Source organism: Achroia grisella, unplaced genomic scaffold, assembly GCF_030625045.1.
Source record: "Achroia grisella isolate CSIRO2021 unplaced genomic scaffold, CSIRO_AGI_Agris_v1 utg204, whole genome shotgun sequence".
NCBI lineage: Eukaryota > Metazoa > Arthropoda > Insecta > Lepidoptera > Pyralidae > Achroia > Achroia grisella.
Window position 1 is genome coordinate 681,636 of NW_026712703.1, and position 21,798 is coordinate 703,433.

Consider the following 21,798-nt stretch of genomic DNA (forward strand, 5'->3'; position numbering starts at 1 on the left):
TCAACTCCGGTGTCTAATTATCGGTTATTATAAAAAAAAATAAGTTCCACCCAGATCCATCCATCACTAGAACTTAACATTTTTTTAATATATAATTAAATAAATCTGTAGAAAATACATTTAAGTCCTTAATTATAAAAAATGTTATGAACTAGCAAAAATAAAATTAATCATCAATGCTATCAATGGCTATCATGTAATCCATACTTATACAGATGCTTGTTTAAGAACATACATATGAATTTAGGTATTTTACGTAATTCTACAAATCACTGATATTTTACTTTGTAACTTTATTAAATATCTTGCAATAAATTATAGTATTTATGAAAACCGATTTTAACCAGATTATAGTATTTCCGGTTTTTTAGAATCAGAGTTAACCACTAGTCAGAACGCCGCCGCGCCATATTTGCCGGCCGCCATTTTATTTGAGTTCACTTTCTTCGACTTTATTCAATTTTATGTACATTGTGCGTCTAAAAATCAATAATTTGATCTATAAAACATTTAAATTGAATAAACTTTTTTTAAAGTGTGGGAATGAAATTTTTGACTACTAGATATCTATTCATAAAGTTATAAAACAGGTATGACCATCAAATAACCACGCTCATTATAAAATTTAAAACGCAGTATCTGTATTTACCTGCATAAAATATCGTGTTATTTTTAGGAAACATGTCACGATACGGTGACTGTAAAGTGTATGTGGGTGATTTGGGAAATAATGCAAGTAAACCCGAGTTAGAAGATGCTTTCTCATATTATGGACCGTTGAGGAATGTTTGGGTAGCACGGAATCCGCCTGGTTTTGCTTTTGTTGAATTTGAAGACCCTCGTGATGCTGAAGATGCCGTAAGTAGATATAAATATTGTAACTAAATTTAATAATTTTATGTTCTCTTTGTCACATTAACGTGAATAAAAAGTGTATTGTTTAATTAACTCAAGTATTTTTGCATCATTAATTTTATGTCAGACTAGCTGTAACCGCGACTTTTACGGGTGGAATTGAACAACAAAGTTAATTTTTCTAAAATAAAAGTAGCCTAAGTTACTCCTTATTTCACCAGCTATCTGCCAATAAAAGTCCCGTCAAAATTAGTCCAGCCATTTCAGAGATTAGCCAGAACAAACAAACAGACAGACAAAAATTGTAAAAAATGTTATTTTGGTGTATGTATGATGATGGATTGTGTTACGTCTTTGATTGCACATCAGATGAGGTTGAAGAAATCAAATTCACTCTTAATTTCATTAAATAAATTACATGTTTTATTATATTTCTATTTTTTTTAAACATTTTCTCATTTATTATATTAATTCAATAAGTAATTGTAAATTTTATTTACAGAGAGAAATACAGAATTATTATACTTGAATACAGAATAATTTCCAGAATAATTTCAGATACGAGGCTTAGATGGTCGAACAATATGTGGTCGCAGAGCACGTGTAGAAATGTCCAATGGAAGCAGAGGCTATGGTGGCCGTGGACCTCCACCTCGTTCCCGTTTGCCACCACGTCCATATGATGATCGCTGCTATGATTGTGGTGACAGGGGTCACTATGCCAGAGACTGTACACGTCGTCGCCGTCGCAGGTGACCAAAAGAATGCATTTTGGATGTAACAGTTTTCGCTGTTAATGTGTTATGGATACATTCCATGGCATGGAATCTTTACAATACTGCAAAGACTTGAGCATTGATAATTATTTTCAGCTATGATGTTTTAAAATGTTTGTTTTTCAATTTAGTTTATCAGAAATTCTACAAGAAAAAGGTTAAGGTAAAGATTCCAATGCAATGTTTTGGACTCACATATACCAATGATAACTATGTTATAGGTTATCATTGGCCTGTGCGCCGAGAACGAACTCGTCAGTGTCTGCACTTCTTATTGTCTGCGCTACGTAGCTTTCACTTCGCAGCGTGAACTCTGCTAAAGTCAGCCGCATCGGTAACTCCATTCTGCGAACTACGTAGCTACAGCCTACGTGCACACTTCACTTGTCGAGAACTTCATTGAGCATTATGTTCGTTCTGCGCGTCGCAACGCACATCTATTGTAATCACTGCGTGCACTCAGTGAGTTACACATTATTATCCTGTCTTTGTGTACAAAGAAGACCTGCTATGTTATACAATAACATATATTATTTTTCAGTTTAAAAAATATTGGTAATGATTTACAGTCTGCTCTCATTATTCATACACTTGCATTAGGATATAAAGAACATACAATCGCCTAATATTCTTGTCATAAATGTTGTAGTAATAGCATAGATAATATTACCCTAAATATTAAGCAATAATTGCATAATCAATAGTTATAGCAGTCTTCAGGATAATGCTTTCGGGCGATATAACCTTCATAAGATAAGATTCTTGCTGTACGCAAGTATGTACATTAATTTTCCAATTGTATCTCTTTTTTTTTCTGTGGATGATGGTCAGATAGTGATCGGCACTCACGATAATTTACCAGGAATTCAACATCATGCATAGAGGTCGACCATGCTAACTATTGCAATTTAAGTGCTCCCTAATCAGGGATTAAGTTGCTGAATACAGTAAGTTAAGTTTATGTGGACAATAATGAAACTAAACTGTTTCTTCTTGCCGCTGGTGTGGAGGTCTCCCTGCTATCGAATCAGACTTTTGCGATTTAAAACAATCCGGTAATGGAATGGCGTGATGAATGTTTCGACATTCACTCAGCAGTCTTGCTAGTAAACGAACGCACTCCAACAATCGCTAGTATAAAGGCATTCTCAGTTTTGCATAGGAGTTTTTATATTTTGTTTTTATATTCACAAAATTCTCTTAGTGGCGCATGTTCTTATAAAGCTCGAACTCCCGTTTAGTAAATGTAAATAGTGTGTTCGCGCTGCATTATTAACAGTAAAGATGTTTTCATTGTATACGCTAAACATATTTTCATTGTACATATATCGTATAAGTCCGACCATAAAACGTGAATTATATAAGTTTATCAACTGTTTCTTTATTCTTTTGAATCGATAGTAATTTTTTTGTTACTTTAATAAGAATCCTGTTCTATGATTTAGATTTTTGTATTTTATTATTTCTTTAATGGCAATCAACTGAAATGATGATTTATACCAATCAAAGGTCTTCTTGCCTATTGGCTGCCTTTTCTTGATGAGTATTTTTTAGTTATCTTCAAATACTAGTGAATATTGAGAGCTAACTGTAAATATAGCAGTTATTGACACTTCAAAGAACATCGTAAAAAGACTGGAAATAATGGATGGGAACATATTATCAAACTGTAGTAGATTCTTTTATTTATAGGCATACATTTTCGCAACATATTTCATTTACGTGTGGAAATTTATATTTCATTCGAATGAAATTAAATGCTCCTGTGGAATTTACGGCCGACCAAATAAATTAAACGGTGAAATAAAGTGTACTCTTGCGAATTAGCACTAATACCAAAATGGTTTCAGGCGTGGCTTAAGAGTACTATCAAAACAAAAGCACAAAATAAAAGTATCAAACAAAAGCACCAACCCAACAACAATGGAAATCCTATCGCGAAAATTGTTCTGTAACTAAACTGCAAAATTTCTATTATATTTGAAATCTGCTCACTCTTCTATCGAAATCGCCGTTTGAGACAACAGTACGAATGTATTGCGTCCCCATGCGACCGAACATATTGTTTGCTAAAACTTAATCATTTGTTTAATTACAAACTAGCTGTTTCGTTCTGCTTTGTCCACTTCGATTAAAGTAAAAAATATTGAAAAAATTGTGTATTGTAAAAAGTGTGTATAGTTACCAACTTTATGTGAAGCAGTTAAAAAGAGATTCAAAGTTTCGTTTATGCAAATTATTAGAATACTCGCTATACGGACTTACCTAATACGCATAAAAGTGTATTAGTGTATTACATTGTTGTTATTATTTCGAGTTTGAACTTATTCAAATTATATGTGTATTAACTATAGGCGTTTTTGTGCATATAGAAATGCACCGGTTACGTAAATAATAATAATCTTTATTTGTCTCAAACAAAAACTAATACAACTGTTGCCCATACAATAATATAATTTAAAACTAATGAATGAGACAAAACGGTCTATAAATCAGTGAGGGCAGTGAGTCCACCCTCTCTGCTATTCTGTTATAGCCTTTATCAGTAAAATAATACAATATGAAATCGACGACGACGATAGCACATTAAGTTCTGAACTAAAACTAACAAAGCAAACATAAAAATTGACAATAACAAGATTACAAACTAATAAGTAAAATTAAACTAATGCATTTTTATACAGTAGTTCTGTTATTACTGTAAATATAGGACTACTCATAATTTAAAGACAAGTGCAAATTCAATAAAAATATTTTTTTACTTATGTAGGTTTAGTTTAATATACATTTATCTACCGTCAGTTCGGGATGCAGCTTGTGCAGAGAAGAACTAACAATAACCTCTGAAATAGGATTATATAGACTTATATATCGGTGACTAGTGCGCAGAACTCGATAACTAGACGTATAGTAAGTAATTACCCATTATTGTCTCAAACTCTCAAAACTCAATTTGAATTTATATGTGTAATATATAAATTTTTGAGGGATAAGAATGCTTTGAGACAATAAAATTGAAAAATCCATAACGGGTTGTCAAGTTCTTCCCGCCAGCCACGGTTATTAGATTTCTGCATTGTATAAAATATATTTTTAAAATATTGCATGATGGTATGTTTACAGCCGGTCAAGGTCTCGCCGTCGCACAAGATCGCGCTCGCCGCGGTCAGGCTCCAGGTCACGCAGTCGCAGCCGCTCGCGTTCTCGTTCCAAGGGACGCTCTATGTCGCGCTCCAGGTCACGTTCACCATCCAAAGATTCAAAAAAATCCAACTAAATGTACTAGTACATTGAACAATCAGACACTCCATTATTTTTAATAATTTCTAAACATATTTGTAAGGAATTACATCTACTAATGAGATATTTGCCATTCCTTTGCATTCATTTTGTAATAATAGACACAGTGTAACAATGGATATTGATTTTGAAATCAATAAACTGTCATTTTAATATTAGTATTTTTATTTATTACAACTTCTTTTGACATCCTCTCTTCGTTATTATACTTATTACAGCTATGTAAATGTGCAACGTCAGAACCAATAACTCTGGTGGATGATGTTTGTAAGAAATAAAATGGCATAATTAATAGGCATGTGTAGATGATTCAATTGATATTAAAATTTAAAAAAGAAATTTATTACTTTATTGACTAGGCGGATTGTTAATTAATTATTTAAACATTTTTCAGAGCTGTATATTTTAGCATTTGTATAAAAGAAAAATTTTAACTACAATATTTATTTACTACTAAAAATATACTTTTCCGTATGTTTTTAGCCATACAGCTCATATGGTGACATACATATACACAACTTGGAGGATGATAGTGGTTAGTGTATTATCATAGAAAATTTAAGTAGTTTATTATAAATTGTAGTTTGACAAGGTGAACATACTACTTTTGACTATATATTCCCTAATTTTCTCTGAATAAACGTCATCCGGTACAATAGATAGGCAATGATAATTCTGACAATTTTCACAATGATAGAATAATCTGCTTTAGATTTTAATAATAAATATATACTCTCATGAACTTTACTGGGCTTTCTTTTATTGTCCCGTCACAAAACGATTTATGTAATACCAGCTGTTATCTGCGATTAATCGTCGTGGAATTTAACTTTTTTTAATTAAAATAAAATTGGTAAATTATCCTAAGTTACTCCTTATAATATTAGCTATCTGAGTGAAAGTTCCATCAAAGTTTGATACGGCTCGTCATATCAGAGATTCGCAAGAACAAATAACAGATAAATTTTAAAGTATTATGTATATTTGCATACTTTAGTAAAATTGGGAATTGCGAACAGATACTCAATTTTATTAATTTGTATATATATGAATTGAACTTTTTAAATGCCTAATTATTGCGTAACACATTTGCCTTCTTGCCTAACGGTATATGCTAAATTGTTATGTGGTATACCCTAGGGAATTGCTAGTATAAAGACGGTAGAATGAAAACCAACCAGTCAACCATTACACCAAATTCCTCAGAAATTTTTCACTATGCTTTTCAGAAGTTTGAGAGATCTTGTACTAGTTGTTTGTTACCTCGCCTTGCATCTAAAAGGTTTGGGTGTCAATGTATATTTCAAATCGACTCAAGAACTCTCCGGTGAAGGAAACAGCGAACAAACTGATTATTCCGAGAGATTGCAATAGGCTCTCTCTCCCCTGTTACGTTAGATTCAAATACATACCAGTGAAATTTTGTCCCGTTAAGTGTTGAATTCACCATGACGTCGATAATTAATGCCTGTGACTATCCCATTTGAAATAACAGTTGTAATAGTTTTCGGAGAGTAGAAGACCGTATGGAGGTGGACCTAATAGGATACTCTACTAGCAAGTGGCTATTACTAACAATTCCTTCCCAACATTCATATACACTCAATAACAGTAGTAAAGTAGTTCATATAATTTGTATACTACTAATGTCGGTATGGATATGGGAATATCTTAGCATATATTTTAAGCAGTAATTAATTTTATTAGTTCATTGGTATATAGTAGCAGATATCAAAACTTTAATTATTAGGAAGATATTAGCGGTATAAAATGAAATATCAATTTTGTTGATTGAAACGGCATACGTATCAACTATTTATTAATGAAATATTATTTCGTACTGATAAACTTTCACAGACATTAACACGATATAAGTGATATCAGGAATACTTAATGCTACTTCGCTATTGATATATATCGGATATTAATCAGATGGTATCATCTGATATTGTAACTGTATAAAGATATGTATAGTTCGTGACTATGCTGCACTATAAAGAACTACAAAACTTAAAACTATTAATGAAATGTCTACGGTTCTCAAAGTGCTGTGTTACTACTACTCGTTCCACTTACGATATGATAGACATCAAAAAGTAGATGTACTTTACAGTTTACAAATTATTTGTAGCTATTATGGTTTTTTACTAGACATTAATTTATTAAATAATAAATCTTAAGTTCTTTTATGTTCATTTTTCGCTTTTCGGAAATAATTGTTAAGAAATATCAATGGTTTTTTTATTAATTATTTGGAATGACAACACTGAAAAAAAAAACAAAAAAGCAATGTATCGGACGGACGTCGTTTTCGACTTTTTTATTCCGTCATGCAATAATTTTTGTCATTCATGATTTCGTCGATAAAAAATATTTTATATGCTCTCACCTATGTGAACATTAGTTGAAATATATATAATAATGTGTTAGTATTTGATTTCGCGTAGTTCGTATTCGTAGTTATATATGATAGGTGTGTGACAAGTTCGGTAATGGTGGCCATGTCATGAAAATCCCAACAGCCATGGATGATAGCTCCGTGTCTCATCACAACGGAGGGCAAGTGGGATCTCAAATTGGAGTCAGTGTAAATAACAAACAGAATGACGAACCTAGCCAAAGTGTCCAGTATTCGATACCGGGCATCTTGCATTTTATTCAACACGAATGGGCGAGATTTGAGCTCGAGAGATCACAATGGGAGGTGGACAGAGCTGAGTTTGAGGTGATCTTTTTGTTTTTTTTCGTATTTAATTAATAACTGTGGTGTTAATGAACTTTTTGTGTGGTGAATGCTATACTCTTTTCTATATTTATTACATATGTAAATTTAAATGCACACATTTTACAACACACAAATAGTCTTTGAATATTAAATTGATTCTTGATTGAAAAATGTTATGTTTGTTCTATAAAGCATCATTAGATTATACTGGAAAAATATGTCAGTAGTAATTAGATTTCTTTAAATTACATAGGTATATTATTATAACTAATATGAATATCTTTGTTTTTCAATTAAAAATATAGGTATATATATTAATAAGTAATATTTAATGCAAAGAAAAGAAAATTGAATAAACATATGTAGAGTTACATAATTATTTTAATTTGTACCCATATTTATCTATTTAATTTCAGGTATTAAATAGTATAAGCATTATATAGACAATGTATGTGCTATATCATCACACTGAATATTACTTTATTGATATATAGAATTAATAAACACCTACAAATAACTAACTGTAATAGAATATTTTTTATATAGAGGAGTTTCATCTGAAAGTGGAAGTTAGGATTGGTATACTTACCTACTTTGTTTATAAACTGTAACACCTTCAGTTATAAGTAAACAAGAGCATAATAATATAATATAACAAATTTTATCATTTATAATAACTAATCTGTTTATATTTGTATAAACAGATGAAAGAATAAAAAATAAAAACAGTATCTAATAATGTAATAAGTGACATTAAGTAACCAATTAACATTAAAAACATTTTTAGCAAATTTGTACCTTATATATCTAATTATTTATTTCAGTATCTAATTACTGTAATTATTGCATATATAATTAGTCAATTTACATTATACATACATACATAAATATTTTTTTGCTATGTTGATGTTTATTCAAATGAAGTTAATAGAAAGTTAATAAAACTACACTTGTTTCTGTAATTAGATTTGGTGGTAGAGTCTTAAATCAGTAACAGTGAAACTTAAGTTTTAATTTGTATTGTTATACAACTGAATATAAATTTTGTGTAACACAGGCACGGATCGCCTTCCTCCAAGGAGAGAGGAAGGGCCAGGAGAATCTAAAAAATGACCTCGTAAGGCGGATCAAGATGCTTGAATATGCATTAAAACAGGAAAGAGCTAAGCTCCATAAACTTAAATATGGAGTAGAGCTTCAACAAGGTGATATGCGTCCACCACCTGAAGAACTTCCAGCAGAACCTGAGCCAGCAGAGAGGGCACAGTGGAAGCAGGGACAACAACTAATTAAACAGTACTTGCAGGTAAATGGCACCAATAATTACTTTTTGAAAAAGTTAATCCCACACCCTTCACATTATTCCATTACAAAATATAATTTTGTAACACCACTCTCACTAATGGCCTTATTTAAATAAAAATATAGCTGATAACTAAATTTTATATTAATAGTTCTATACAACTTCTTTGTCATTTTAGTTAGTAAACAGTTTAACAAATAATACTTAGTTCCACAAATAATACTTAGTTAAAATGATTTTATAATATGTTCTCATTTTTTTGCTTTAGATTTCAAGAGCTTCATTAGTATTCAAAGTATGATAAATGCCATGTTTATGAACTTTCTATTACATTAATAGTCTGATATGGTATTTATAACCAGTGCTGAATTGCAATTTTCCTGTATGATATGAAACTGCAATTATAAAATTTTAACACACAAAAGACAAAAACATTTATGTCAGTAAATTAAGATAATTTTTTGTCTCTCAACTTACCTTAAAAACATGGAGAGAGATTTATAATATTACTATTAAAAAGTCTACAAATTTTTGCAATGATACAATATATAAAGACTTTGTTACTGAAACTGTATATTTTCATTTAATCATTTATGACTTGTTTTCATCCACTCCTTTTGCCTCTTGGACTTGATACCTCTATCTAAGTTTTTAATATGTATATGTGTTTTCTGTATTTGTATTCTACTAATATTAATTTTTGCTTGTGTGTTTATAGGAAATAGGTTATACAGATACAATTCTGGATGTGCGCTCGAATAGAGTGCGAACCTTACTGGGGCTGAATAATGAAGAGCAAGCAGAGGATCCCAATTACAGAAATTATGATAAACAACAGCGTGATAGATATGAGATTTGCAGTAGTCATGCCATGAACTCTATGGGTCGAAAATATGACTATGGTATGTTTTATTTTTGTTGTAAAATCAAAAGAATAGTACAAGGAAGTGAGAGAGCTTGCATAAAAATAATATTTTTTTTAATAATTTCATTTCTTTAAATTGCTATATAAATGAAATAGTTGCATTGTTTAATATTTTATATATCTGTCCTATCTCTTACATTAATATAATGCAGGAAGCATCTATTTATGTATATTCTTAGTTTTTTTCTTGTTCGTTATTTTATGTAGGAAATTATTGTGTTCTGCCATTCTTCTTTTATCTGCTTTTCTTTTTATACAATTAAATATGCTACTTATATATTGTTCCTAAAAACCATCATCATTCCATAATTATATTTACCAGCCTAATAATGATACAGTTCCTTTGCTCACATGCATAGCATAAAAAATAAATATGAAAACTTTATAAGTAAAATTAATATGAATGAATGATGATTTTTACAATAATTTATTATTAATCAATAAATAAATATAACATATAGATGTTTTAATCCATTGATCTGTGTTATATTTTATAGGTGGTAAAGAACCACGCAAGAGTGGTGTGAATACTGGCGGTGGATACAATGAAGAAGGGTTATCAGTGCAGGAAACAGCTGCTGTCTTTGCTAACTTTGAATTTCTGGCTAGTCAGGAAATGGATATGGATGAGATTGATGATCTGGATGCCAAGCAACCACATCATGCAACAGGCAAACAAGGTATTTACGGTACAAGTTCAAGCTTTACTTCATGGGAATAATAAATAAGTAAATCTATGTATCATATATTCTAAAATGTATAGATGAAATAGAGGATGAAAATTTGTAGGGACAATTAATAATATCATAAGTAAGGAATACAAAACTCACTAAATTAGACTACTGGAAGTAGGGGAAGAAATATGGGTATCAGATTGTATTATATGTAATGAACTCAAATTAGGCCAATTCATTGTAATGTAAAATAGTTTTTATCATACTTTTATTATTATCACTTTTTATACATTGTTTATTACTGGATATAGAGGACTTACATCTTTTGCAGTATGGTACGGTAAGTTACACATATATTGATTGTCATCCTACAACATTATTTAAATCCTGGCTTGTGCATGGAAATACATGCTTGTTGTTAAATTACATGTTTTATATGTTTAATAATATTATAACAATTTTTTAAACAGGTGAAGAGGTTGACCATGAAGCTGAAGAGGTTCTGAATGAACTAAACCTACTGACAGAAAGTGAAGCTGATGGCGGTGGACAAGGTGATGAATATCCAGTTGGTGAGTAACTTCTGACAATAAAACTTTTATTTTATATATTATAATGAAATGTATATAATTTAACTTTGAGTTCAAGCAACACAAAATCTCATAAAACATTAATATAATAACTGATTTGGACCAGGTTTCAGAGACGAAACAGAAATCTTGTATTTTAATACAATATTGTACTGTAGATTTGTACAGTTTGATCTTATTGCCTAGGTAAGGTAATTTATATTTAATACAACATGTAAAAAATAATAATATATAAACAGTCTACATCCATAATTATCTGTTTGGAGTTTTCTGTTTAATTATTTATGTTTTAATGCATGAGAATGGTGAACTACATACCTGGCTACAGTAATAGTATATGTTGACATTGCACTTGTGGAGGAGTATAAGATGTACATAAAGTTAGGTTAATTAGCCCATTATGGACGTGCACCATGTATTTTTGGAGTCAATCTAGTTTTGGAGCGTTTTTGAGCGATTTTATGATTTCGTATTATAGGTAAATTTGCAGGTGGCGCGGGGGTGGTGGGGGGAGTAGTGTCGGCCGCAGGGGGCGCGGGCGAGGCGGACGAAGAGCCCCTGGCGTTGGGCGAGCTCGCTCAGCTCACCGTCAGCAACGAACCAGAGGCTTACGACGTCGCCAGCGCCAACAAGGAGTCTTTCCGTAAAACATGGAACGCAAAATATACGTTGCGTTCTCACTTCGACGGGGTGAGTTTTACTCGAGTATCTTTTTAAAACGCATACTTTATTGGCACAGGCAAATGTTTGTAAGCTTGTTGTAGTAATAAGAAAAAAGACTAGGTAAACGGAGAAATTATATTAATATAGACTACTGACAATTAGGAATAGAAAGAAGGAATTGAAGTATCAAAAACAAGAATGTAATATAAAAGAACTATAAATTCAAATACAAATTTAGAATAAAAAATACATATCTGATTAGCCAGTTACAACAAAGCTGATGGTAATAAGTGGTATTATATGTATTATAGGTGTATATCATATAATTTGAAATATGTACTGATTGCTTTTTGTATCTATTTCTTCTCAAAATTCTTAAAAAGAAATCCTTACACAGAGCCTCTGACTGTATAATATTGAATAGTTATAATTACTATACTCCTGCTATATCTTTACATAGTATAAAATGAAGCCGCTTCCGCAGTCTGTTCGTTTAGATCTCTGAAACGTACGGATTTTAATGCAGTTTTTAGCAATAGGTAGAGTAATTCAAGAGGAAGGGTTATATGTACATTACAGCTACAGGTAGGTAGTATTAAATAGTACATGTTCGGTTGTAGGTGCGTGCGCTCGCGTTCCACCCGACGGAGGCGGCGCTGGTGACGGCGTCGGAGGACCACACGCTCAAGCTGTGGAACCTGCAGCGCACGGTGCCCGCCAAGAAGTCGGCCGGCCTCGACGTGGAGCCGCTGTACACGTTCCGCGCGCACTCCGCGCCCGTGCTCTGCCTCGCCATGGGCGCGCCGCGCTCCGAGGAATGTTTCTCAGGCGGGCTCGACGGCACCATCCGCGTGTGGAACCTGCCGCCGCCCACCGCCGATCCGTACGATCCCTACGATCCCGCCGTTCAGGTGGGTTTCATCATGTAAATTAAATTAGCATGAAATGTAGTTAGAGTTCATAGTAGTGAATTGACTAGCAATAAATGAATGATAGTTTCCAGGAGGATGGATTGTAGGTGGCACTGTTAGGGTTGAATAAAATATTGCTATTGTCATAATTTATTTTGCAATCAGTCAGGATATATTTCTGTGTATATTTGTCTCATACATATTTTGTTGTGATTAGATTAGATTTGGTTTTTGCAATAAATCATATATGAAGTACTGTTTCAATTAGATTATATTAATATGGATGGATGAATATGGAATAATGTACCTATAATGTCTGCACTAACGATATACTCTAGCCGGGTGACATTGGAGAGAGATAGAATGAGCACGAAGTTAGGTCAATTTGTGCATTTCAGCAAATCGATCAGCACTTAACCGTGATGGTTTTCAGGCGGGAGTTCCATAAATCCTTCCGCGGCCTTCGTTTCCCTATCGTCCGGTGAAGCTGTAATGGTCAGCTGCGGCCAACAGCACTAGAGTAGTTCGAAAAAAATCCCTAATGGTATACAGCTGAAAGCGCGTGCAGTCAACTCGACTCGGTATATGGGTGACGGATTTTGCTAAGACTAAATGCGGACAATAGAATCCACAACCCCGTATAGATAAATGTGTTTATGAATGAATAATGGGCACGGTCGGCGCAGGGCCCGGTGCTGCGCGAGCACAGTGACGCGGTGTGGTCGGTGGCGGCGTCGCACGGGCGGCTGCTGTCCGCGTCGGCGGACGGCACGGCGCGGCTGTGGGCGCCGCGCGCGGCGCGCCCGCTGCTGGCCACGCTGCGCGACGACGCCGTCGCCGCCGCGCCCGCCGCCGCCGACTTCGCGGACGCGGGCGCTCGTGCGGCTGTCGTCTACCGCGACGGCACGCTGCTGCTCTACGACCTCGAGACCTCACAGGTACGAGTATATAAACCTTATAGTAAACCAGGACGATTCACGGCGCCGTCTACTCACAAGCGAAGCGGAGCTTGTGTTATACGTACTAGACGACTGATAGAAGCGCTTAAGAGAGACCCATACAAATAATCATGCTTATGGAATCAAATATTTGTACGAGAAATGGAATCAGCGGTCATTGGAAATAAGGTGGTGTTTAAACGCCACCGAGGCTGTCTAAAACATAATAAAATGAGCACTGTGTAGATATACGAGTGATGTCCAGAACTGAGTACTCAAATTGAATAAATACACTATCATATACATAACCAAATCTAACTACCATTTGTTTACGTACATTTACTCAGATCAGATCATGCTCACGTTGACTAACCAATTTCATTATATTTATCTTTCTTCAATGTTTCAAATTTAGTAAGGTAACTTGACATATAAATTAAATGTCATGTCTCGTATAATTGTTTCTTACCTTAAAAACTCAACACTTCAAAGATCACTACATATAAATGTTGTTCATTCAAACTTCAATGCACAAATAAATTTATACATCATAAAAATAATATCGAAGAGTGTTTTCTACCAGTCGTATTTTTTTCATTGAAGGGTTGGGACTATTGTCAGGTGTTTAGACTTGTAACACTACGACATACACAGATATATTCTTAAGAGTGATGATTTTTATCTCCTCCGAATAGAGTAAAATTTCCAAAGAAGATATTTCGTTTATATATGGGGGCTGCAACCACATAGGATGTGTAGTGGCGTTTCGTAAACTGTACGTCATTACTTGGTTTGTTACAGACGGTGATGCGCGTGTCGTGCGACAGCCCGATGACGCGCGTGCGGTCGCACCCGACGCTGCCGCTGCTGGTGACGGCGCACGAGGACCGGCACATCCGGTTCTGGGACGGCGTGTCGGGGCGCTGCGCGCACGCGATGGTGGCGCACCTGGACGCCGTCACGGGGCTGGCGCTCGACCCCAACGGCCTGTTCCTGCTGTCCGGCTCGCACGACTGCTCCGTGCGCCTCTGGAACCTCGACACCAAGACCTGCGTGCAGGAGATCACGGCGCACCGCAAGAAGTTCGACGAGAGCATCCTCGACGTAGCCTTCCACCCGCTGCGGCCGTACATCGCCAGCGCCGGCGCCGACGGTCTCGCCAAGGTCTTCGTCTGAGCGCACTCCGACTATATATAGTATATATATATAATAAATACATGTAATTTTACTTTCGATACGAACTCTATGTTACGCAGTAGCGAGTCGCGTCATCGCTCGTAGACGGGCGACCGGTACTCTCGGATTATGTGTCTAGTCCCTTCGGTACGGTTATGAATAGCGACGTATCCGCGATTCGACGACTGCCGTGTGTACGGACGGAGCCGCCGGTTCGTTTTATCGTATTTAAATATTGTAACGTAATGGACGCGCGCTCGATGCTCGTTATAAGCGCGTAGTGAACACTCATCTATGTATAGACATTTGAAATCTATTATAATATATTTTTAGACTTTCATTATGTGGACTTTAGGTTTTTATCACGACTTTTTCACCGATTTCACGATACGCAGTGAGAATATTGTTCGTTTAATATTGCATCTGTAAGCCATGCCTTGTAATAAATAACTTGTGGATACAGACTATGTTTCCTTTATGCGTTTTTATGTTTTACATGTCTGTACAGTTAGATGTTATGCAGTATTTGCTAATCTCACAGAGATCGAATAGTGTTTCTTTTTAGCTAGTATGATTTATTTAAATCGATTGGATTTCTATAGCCATATTTTACTTTGTTTTGTGACATGTACGAATATGCTCTCGTTAATAAATAATTTGTGCAGATGTTCAGATGATGAGCGATCGAACAAAAAATATATGATTGAGTAGAAGTACTATATCGAAAATAACATAAGTAATGTTTGTTCATATGAGTACTGCGATGTAGAATATATATTATAAAACATTACATATTCCTTTATTTTCTTCGATTCTTACTTGTACACACATCCAAAATTCATAGTAAAAAGCAACATAACCGAGGTGCATGTTGTTTTTTTAAATATTCATTCTCATTCCCTACATCCATAGATATAAGTAATGATTTATTCAATATTACGTGGATTCTACAAAATGGATAGCCTGGACAAGAAGTGAATGAACAAATTGCATAATCTGATCTTTTAGTTATAATTTGTCGTTGTTATTAAAAAAAATACGTAAATTCTTTCATCTCCGGGCTACCCTGTATGCCTTCACACGATAGTTGTAGTGCCCCAATACACTTGAATTTAGACCCGGTGTTATGCATATAAAGAAGCCTCCTTTTTTGAAAATTTTAATCGATGTGTTACAAACAAAATCTTTATAATTTGATAAATTTCCTTGTACTGCGGTCTGAATACAGCGACGACCGGCAGTTTCCTAAAATGCTTTGATTCACATTATAATATTAAGACTGTTTACATATGTAACGGTAAGGTTCGATGAAATATTTTTATAAGAGAATAGAAATTACGTCAGTCTTATAAGAAGTCACTAGTTTAGAATTTCTTAGGAATATGTATATTTAGCATTGTTCTGTCGGAAAAGTTTGTGTCGTATAAGTCGACATTGTGACTGAAGTATCAAAAATATATAATTAAAAAAATAAATAAATCTTGCGTTATAATTATTCTTAGCAGCGAATGTAGCTTCGTATTATTAATAAAAAATATATTTTACGCCGCAAGTTTCTTATTTATATGTGCAAATATAATTTATAATAATAAAATATTAATATAATTCATTATTAATATTAGAGTAAATTTCTAAATTATTGTTTTGCGGGTTTTTGTATTAAAAATATTTTATCGAACAAACTGTAGTGTGAATCGAGCTTCATTTTGGAATATTCTTTAAATTGACGTCACCATCATTTAGTGCAATCACGAGATATTAGTGTATTGTATTCATCATAAATATTTTCTACCTCTCATATATGGTAAGGAACTAATAACATAATCAGTTCAATTCTCTTTCTGTTGCCCTGTAACTTGGTATTTGGAGAATTATGAGGGAAATCATATTTAGTGACTTTTAAGTTACTAACTAGTGCTGTTGCGAATGTGAAATTATATTCGTTGCCGTGGTAATATTAGATGTTGATATCTTATGATTTGTAAAAAAATCAGAATATATTAATGGCAACTTTTGTGGAAATTCTACCTACTTCGATGGTGTTCATTCTCTGGGAAAATGTGCCGATGATGTGTAATTAGTTCCTGAACCACTTTTATTTCAACAAAAACATTTTTTGTAAAGATTTGATTATGGTTGAATGAATAACTTCATACAGCAAATATAGTCAATAAAATTTATTAAAATATTTCTATCGATTTTTTCATGATTTGAAATTAAAATATCACGCTAGCGTACCCTGTATTTTACTATCATATTTCATCCTAGAATCCAAAACACAGCTTACAAAATAAGGTGACGAAATAGGGGAAATAGAGGTAGGTGGTATACCACACAGGTACACACACCAACGACTGTATACAAAATTTACAGTGGAAAAGGTATATCTATAAAAAATAAGAACTAAATAAACTTGGAAAAATTCACATAGTGGCCTGTAGTTCAAAGTTAGCGGAATTATCTTATGGGTACCAGACAATTGGTAGAATTAAATGCACTTTTCTTAAATCTCAATCTGTTATATTATAAAGAGGAATGATTTATTTCTTTGCATTGAATAAGCTCCGAAACTACTGGACCGATTTGATAAATTATTTTATCATTAGATTTCTACACCATAAGCGATAGTTTAGTTAGAAGAGTTCCGTATGAAAACTTTAGTAAGGAAATATAACTTTTGGAAAAAATACGAATAAAATCGTTATCAAAAATGATAAACTTTAACACACACACACCATAAATATTTGGATATTGATGTCTACTGTAACACTAATATTACTGCTCTATCGTCAATAATTTTCGGGGCGTACGTAAAACCTACGCTTTTGTGATATTCACAAAAGCGTAGGTTTTACAGTTTTTTAATATCTGAGGCTAAATATGTGTGTAAAATTTTATAATTTATGAAATATTTGTTAAATTGGTCTGAATGTTCATATAAACATAATATGTATGTATATACATATTTATATAAACATTCAGATCAATACAAAAAGAGACCTATATCTTTTTGTATTCGTATGTATAGAATACATAGGGGAAGAACGGTGAATAGCATTCACTTAAGGAAAACATGGTGTATTTTATAAATTATTTATTGCAAATCAAAATTAAGAAAAGTAAAAAATCTTTAATTATCGAGTAACCAATAATTTAACAACAAAAGCATTTAACTTTATTCTACTAGTAGTAGGAAGACATTATTTAAAAAAACATGTTTGAGCGGCATTGTCCCTGACTGGGTAATGCCGCTCAAGGTACGGGGTAATGTAACCAGTAAAATATATTAATTAAAGAAATATTCATAAGATCAACCTTAAATAATAGAAGTAACATCTACAATCCCCAATTATACCCATTTCTACGTAAAATTAGCCTTCTTCAATAGAATAAATATAGTACAGGCTTAGATGTCAAATCAACTTCAATTATTGTAAGAAAATATAAAATAATAATTATTAAAGGTAAGACAAATTACAAATAAAAATATTTTATCCTTGGATACATAAATCACATATACCTATATTTTATCTATCTGTGAATCCCTGAACATGTAGCATGAACCCACAGACCGCAGATGGTGCAGCGATACCAGAATTCATATTCTTTCCCAAATTCCTGTTAAATGTTATTATAATACATTTGTTATAGAAATATAACAAATGTATTATACATTTTTATAATTTCTATAATTTGTTATAATTTCTATCATCCACATTCATTTTGTCGTAACTGTCATCGTCGTCGTATCTGAAGATTTTCATTTAAATTTTTCTTTTAAGATTTTTGTATCATGTTTGTATTCTTTCTCTTGGACAAACTTATTTTAATCATAAATTTAGCAGGTTGAGGGTCTTTTTCGGTCTAACAACTTTAGCGGCGATCCTTTGACGTAATCTTAGCATATCTACAATAATAATAAAAAAAAGTCACAAAGGGGTAATGGTGCTCTGGTGAGCGGTATAACTCCCAAACGGTCGTTTTGTAATTAACTGGAAATAAAAAAAAATCATACGCAATTGTTAAAAATTGATCTAGACACGCGGCAGCGTGTCAAGCCGAGTTTCAAGTAAACTGGCCTGCAGCACCGTGTGTATATTTACACGAACCATTTGGAGCCACTTTTGACCCCCTCATAACTCAAAAACTCTTTCACATAAACCTGTCAAATTTGGTTCATATATTGAGACTTGCGAGATAAATATGTGTTCCAAATTTCATAAACATATCTCAAACAGTTATTTAGATATTAATGTCCAAAAATCGTCATTTTTATCACTGATCAACTATAGATCAAAATTATAACCCACTTCCAGATGACCTAGGAAGTTCAAATTTGGTATGCAGATAGGTAATTAGGTGAATATAAAGGAAAAAATCTGAAACTGGTAAATTGTTATCATTTTACTACAATTTTTCACTTTAATTGATTCTATTTCAACTTATACTGGACGAGTACTAAAATTCTATGAAAACGTCGATAGCCACCAATTGACATTGATCCCTGGCGAAAAATCTCATCTTGTACTGGACGGAAAGTAATATTGTATGTAAACGTCGATCATTACCAATTTACGTTGACCCCTTCACATCAGTGTCGATAACTAGCAAACTTCAAATATTGCATTGAGCGGTAAACACTAGTTGCTATAATTTAGATTCTGTCTAAAATATACTCGTACTTATAACTAGGAGTATAGTCGAATTTCGTATTTATTATGTTATTAACTGAGATTTGGTATTAATTATTGTTTCATTATTTAGCGCACATCGATAGTGTAAAATCATTATTTTTATAAATAATTATTAAATAATAAGCATTTCGGTATAGGGCGCCGCGGCGGCGCCGTGTGGGAGCGGTGCGATAAAACTCAATGTTTTTTTTCTCGATATCTAACCTATAAGGTTGCGATTTATTAAATTCATAGCTTTCTTAAATTATACTTATATATTTGTGATTATATTATTATTACATTATTTTAGTAAATACGTATGGTATAGACAATAGTTTAAACCAAAAATTAAGCCAAAGTTCAATTAAACCAAGTTTCAGATATTAAATAATGTATATGTTGAAAGAGAACAATTCCGTATTTGCTTAACATATGCTATTACTATCCACAAATCACAAGGCCTCAGTTTTGGCAGTCCTCTTCTCAACATAGGCTCCTCTATATTTAATAAAGGGCAGGTTTACGTTGGACTCTCCAGAGTTAAAACCTTAGATGGAGTACGTCTTAACAATTTAGATCCAAGTCACGAGAGCTCTATTGTAGAGTACAACCATCTGTGGACGTTATACCGCCCCGATTTGCCCAAAAATTCCTGATACTGAATTGGCATTGCACTTGAACATTTAAAAGTTACAAGAAAATATAGAAAATAACACAAAAAAAAAGACAATTATACCCCGTAAATATACGAAAATACAGTAATTTATCAAAAATAATTTGGTATTAATTTAGTTATAAATAAGTACCTCGTATAATTTATGTACAAAAAGTAATGATATCCATCAAAAACATAAACGTGAAATGATAGCCGAGTTTAATATTATGATATATACCTTGACTTCTACGACAAAAGAGATGAGATCTAAATGGGTGCCAAGTTCAATGGTCTGTCCTGAAATGTATTTATAACAATATAAAATATCATTTCTTCTTATAACTTAGGATAATATACTGTAGCCTAAGGTCTAACTTGGCTAGTTTTCATATACGAAATATACTGTAGCCTTCGCAAGTTCTAAACATGTTACTTGTCGGTTCCTATTTTAATATTAGTAGTAACTAGCAATCGAAAGTAATAATTGGTATATGAGAACTGGCCAAGTTAGACCTTAGCCTACAGTATATTATCCTAAGTTATAAGAAGAAATGATATTTTATATTGTTATAAATACATTTCAGGACAGACCATTGAACTTGGCACCCATTTAGATCTCATCTCTTTTGTCGTAGAAGTCAAGGTATATATCATAATATTAAACTCGGCTATCATTTCACATTTATGTTTTTGATGGGATTGCATTTACATAAAATAGAATAGTTTTATTATCATAAAAATATACTTAATAATTAAATAAGCATTAAAATTTTAGACTTACCGCCATAAAACACTAATGCAAAAATTTGATCAGTATGGCCGCAAACGAAAATCTGACTCTGACTCTGAGCTGCCTGTCTGTTTGCATTGCTGTCTTTTAGAGGCTACCTATCCTCGTGCTTTAAGCAACGTGGCGTGTTGCTACATTCCATTTTGATAGAGTTACAGGGCTGAGCGCCATTACCTGGTCAGCGCTATTCCCCCTCGCTCCCGTACATATATATCTGTGTGTTCTATATTTCTATGAGTATTTCAATATCACCTGTAATATTCTTATTGTTTTCTATCAGGTAAGTCATCAGATTTTTCCAATTACAGCCGTTATTGTCAGGCAAAAGTTTAGGCATTGGCTATTTGCAGCGTAAAATGTTAGTTTTGATTTAAATTCTGTTGCATGAAATCAATATAAATTTAATTGATAGTTATTGCATATAGCCAGGTACAGTTGAACCACGTAAAATAATACTAAAATTGTGTACCCACTGTCTTACGTCGAAAGACGTTGCTAGGAATTTTGTTGTTGGGTATAAAATATACAATAACAGTAAACATTTATACTTTCCATTATAATCCAGTACAAGCTATACTATTACATATCTTATGTGTGATAATGGAATGGTGCACCAGCCTGCGCTAGCGGCTTACGCTGGCGGGGCACCACTGGAGCATGATAAGATGTAGGTACATGAGGTCAGGTCAGTTAGTTGATAAATTCATGGTGAATTTACCACGATCGTTTCCAGGGGGAACTCAACCTGACGTAGTACATTGCTAGCAATAGGGTTATTAGTCCACATTACTAACAATCTCCTTCTCCCCACTATAACATATCAAGATTACCGATTTGGCAGAGC

General features: G+C 33.4%; 2 protein-coding genes across 5 annotated transcripts; both read left to right on the forward strand.

Moving 5' to 3' along the window:
* Nucleotides 1-386: 386 nt before the first annotated feature.
* Nucleotides 387-5,094, forward strand: LOC131841960 (serine/arginine-rich splicing factor 7-like). 3 transcript variants are annotated; one of them, XR_009357475.1, is made up of 5 exons: nucleotides 387-590; nucleotides 677-858; nucleotides 1,414-1,607; nucleotides 1,853-2,093; nucleotides 4,755-4,847. XR_009357475.1 is itself a non-coding variant. In XM_059190375.1 (4 exons), exons 2-4 carry the CDS (start codon nucleotides 682-684, stop codon nucleotides 4,906-4,908), a joined length of 525 nt encoding a protein of 174 aa, XP_059046358.1. In that variant the 5' UTR covers nucleotides 389-590; nucleotides 677-681; the 3' UTR covers nucleotides 4,909-5,093. The 3 variants fall into 3 exon arrangements, 2 of the variants coding, with proteins under 2 accessions (XP_059046358.1, XP_059046359.1); XM_059190375.1 differs by lacking the exon at nucleotides 1,853-2,093 and having other exon boundaries at nucleotides 389-590; nucleotides 4,755-5,093; XM_059190376.1 differs by lacking the exons at nucleotides 387-590; nucleotides 1,853-2,093 and having other exon boundaries at nucleotides 678-858; nucleotides 4,755-5,094.
* A 2,122-nt stretch (nucleotides 5,095-7,216) lies between these two features.
* On the forward strand, nucleotides 7,217-15,626 carry LOC131841981 (striatin). 2 transcript variants are annotated; one of them, XM_059190407.1, is made up of 9 exons: nucleotides 7,217-7,656; nucleotides 8,714-8,962; nucleotides 9,678-9,861; nucleotides 10,382-10,564; nucleotides 11,029-11,130; nucleotides 11,627-11,838; nucleotides 12,432-12,722; nucleotides 13,409-13,660; nucleotides 14,462-15,626. In XM_059190407.1, exons 1-9 carry the CDS (start codon nucleotides 7,438-7,440, stop codon nucleotides 14,834-14,836), a joined length of 2,067 nt encoding a protein of 688 aa, XP_059046390.1. In that variant the 5' UTR covers nucleotides 7,217-7,437; the 3' UTR covers nucleotides 14,837-15,626. The 2 variants fall into 2 exon arrangements, with proteins under 2 accessions (XP_059046390.1, XP_059046391.1); XM_059190408.1 differs by having other exon boundaries at nucleotides 11,639-11,838.
* Nucleotides 15,627-21,798: the final 6,172 nt, after the last annotated feature.

Bases quoted from the DNA above. Each gene is read 5' to 3' on its own strand.
- LOC131841960 (XM_059190375.1), top strand. From the start codon at position 682: ATGTCACGATACGGTGACTGTAAAGTGTATGTGGGTGATTTGGGAAAT. The intron at 859-1,413 runs GTAAGTAGATAT...GAATAATTTCAG, and splicing joins CTCGTGATGCTGAAGATGCC to ATACGAGGCTTAGATGGTCG. The intron at 1,608-4,754 runs GTGACCAAAAGA...GTATGTTTACAG, and splicing joins ACACGTCGTCGCCGTCGCAG to CCGGTCAAGGTCTCGCCGTC.
- LOC131841981 (XM_059190407.1), top strand. From the start codon at position 7,438: ATGAAAATCCCAACAGCCATGGATGATAGCTCCGTGTCTCATCACAAC. The intron at 8,963-9,677 runs GTAAATGGCACC...GTGTGTTTATAG, and splicing joins TAATTAAACAGTACTTGCAG to GAAATAGGTTATACAGATAC. The intron at 9,862-10,381 runs GTATGTTTTATT...TATATTTTATAG, and splicing joins GGGTCGAAAATATGACTATG to GTGGTAAAGAACCACGCAAG.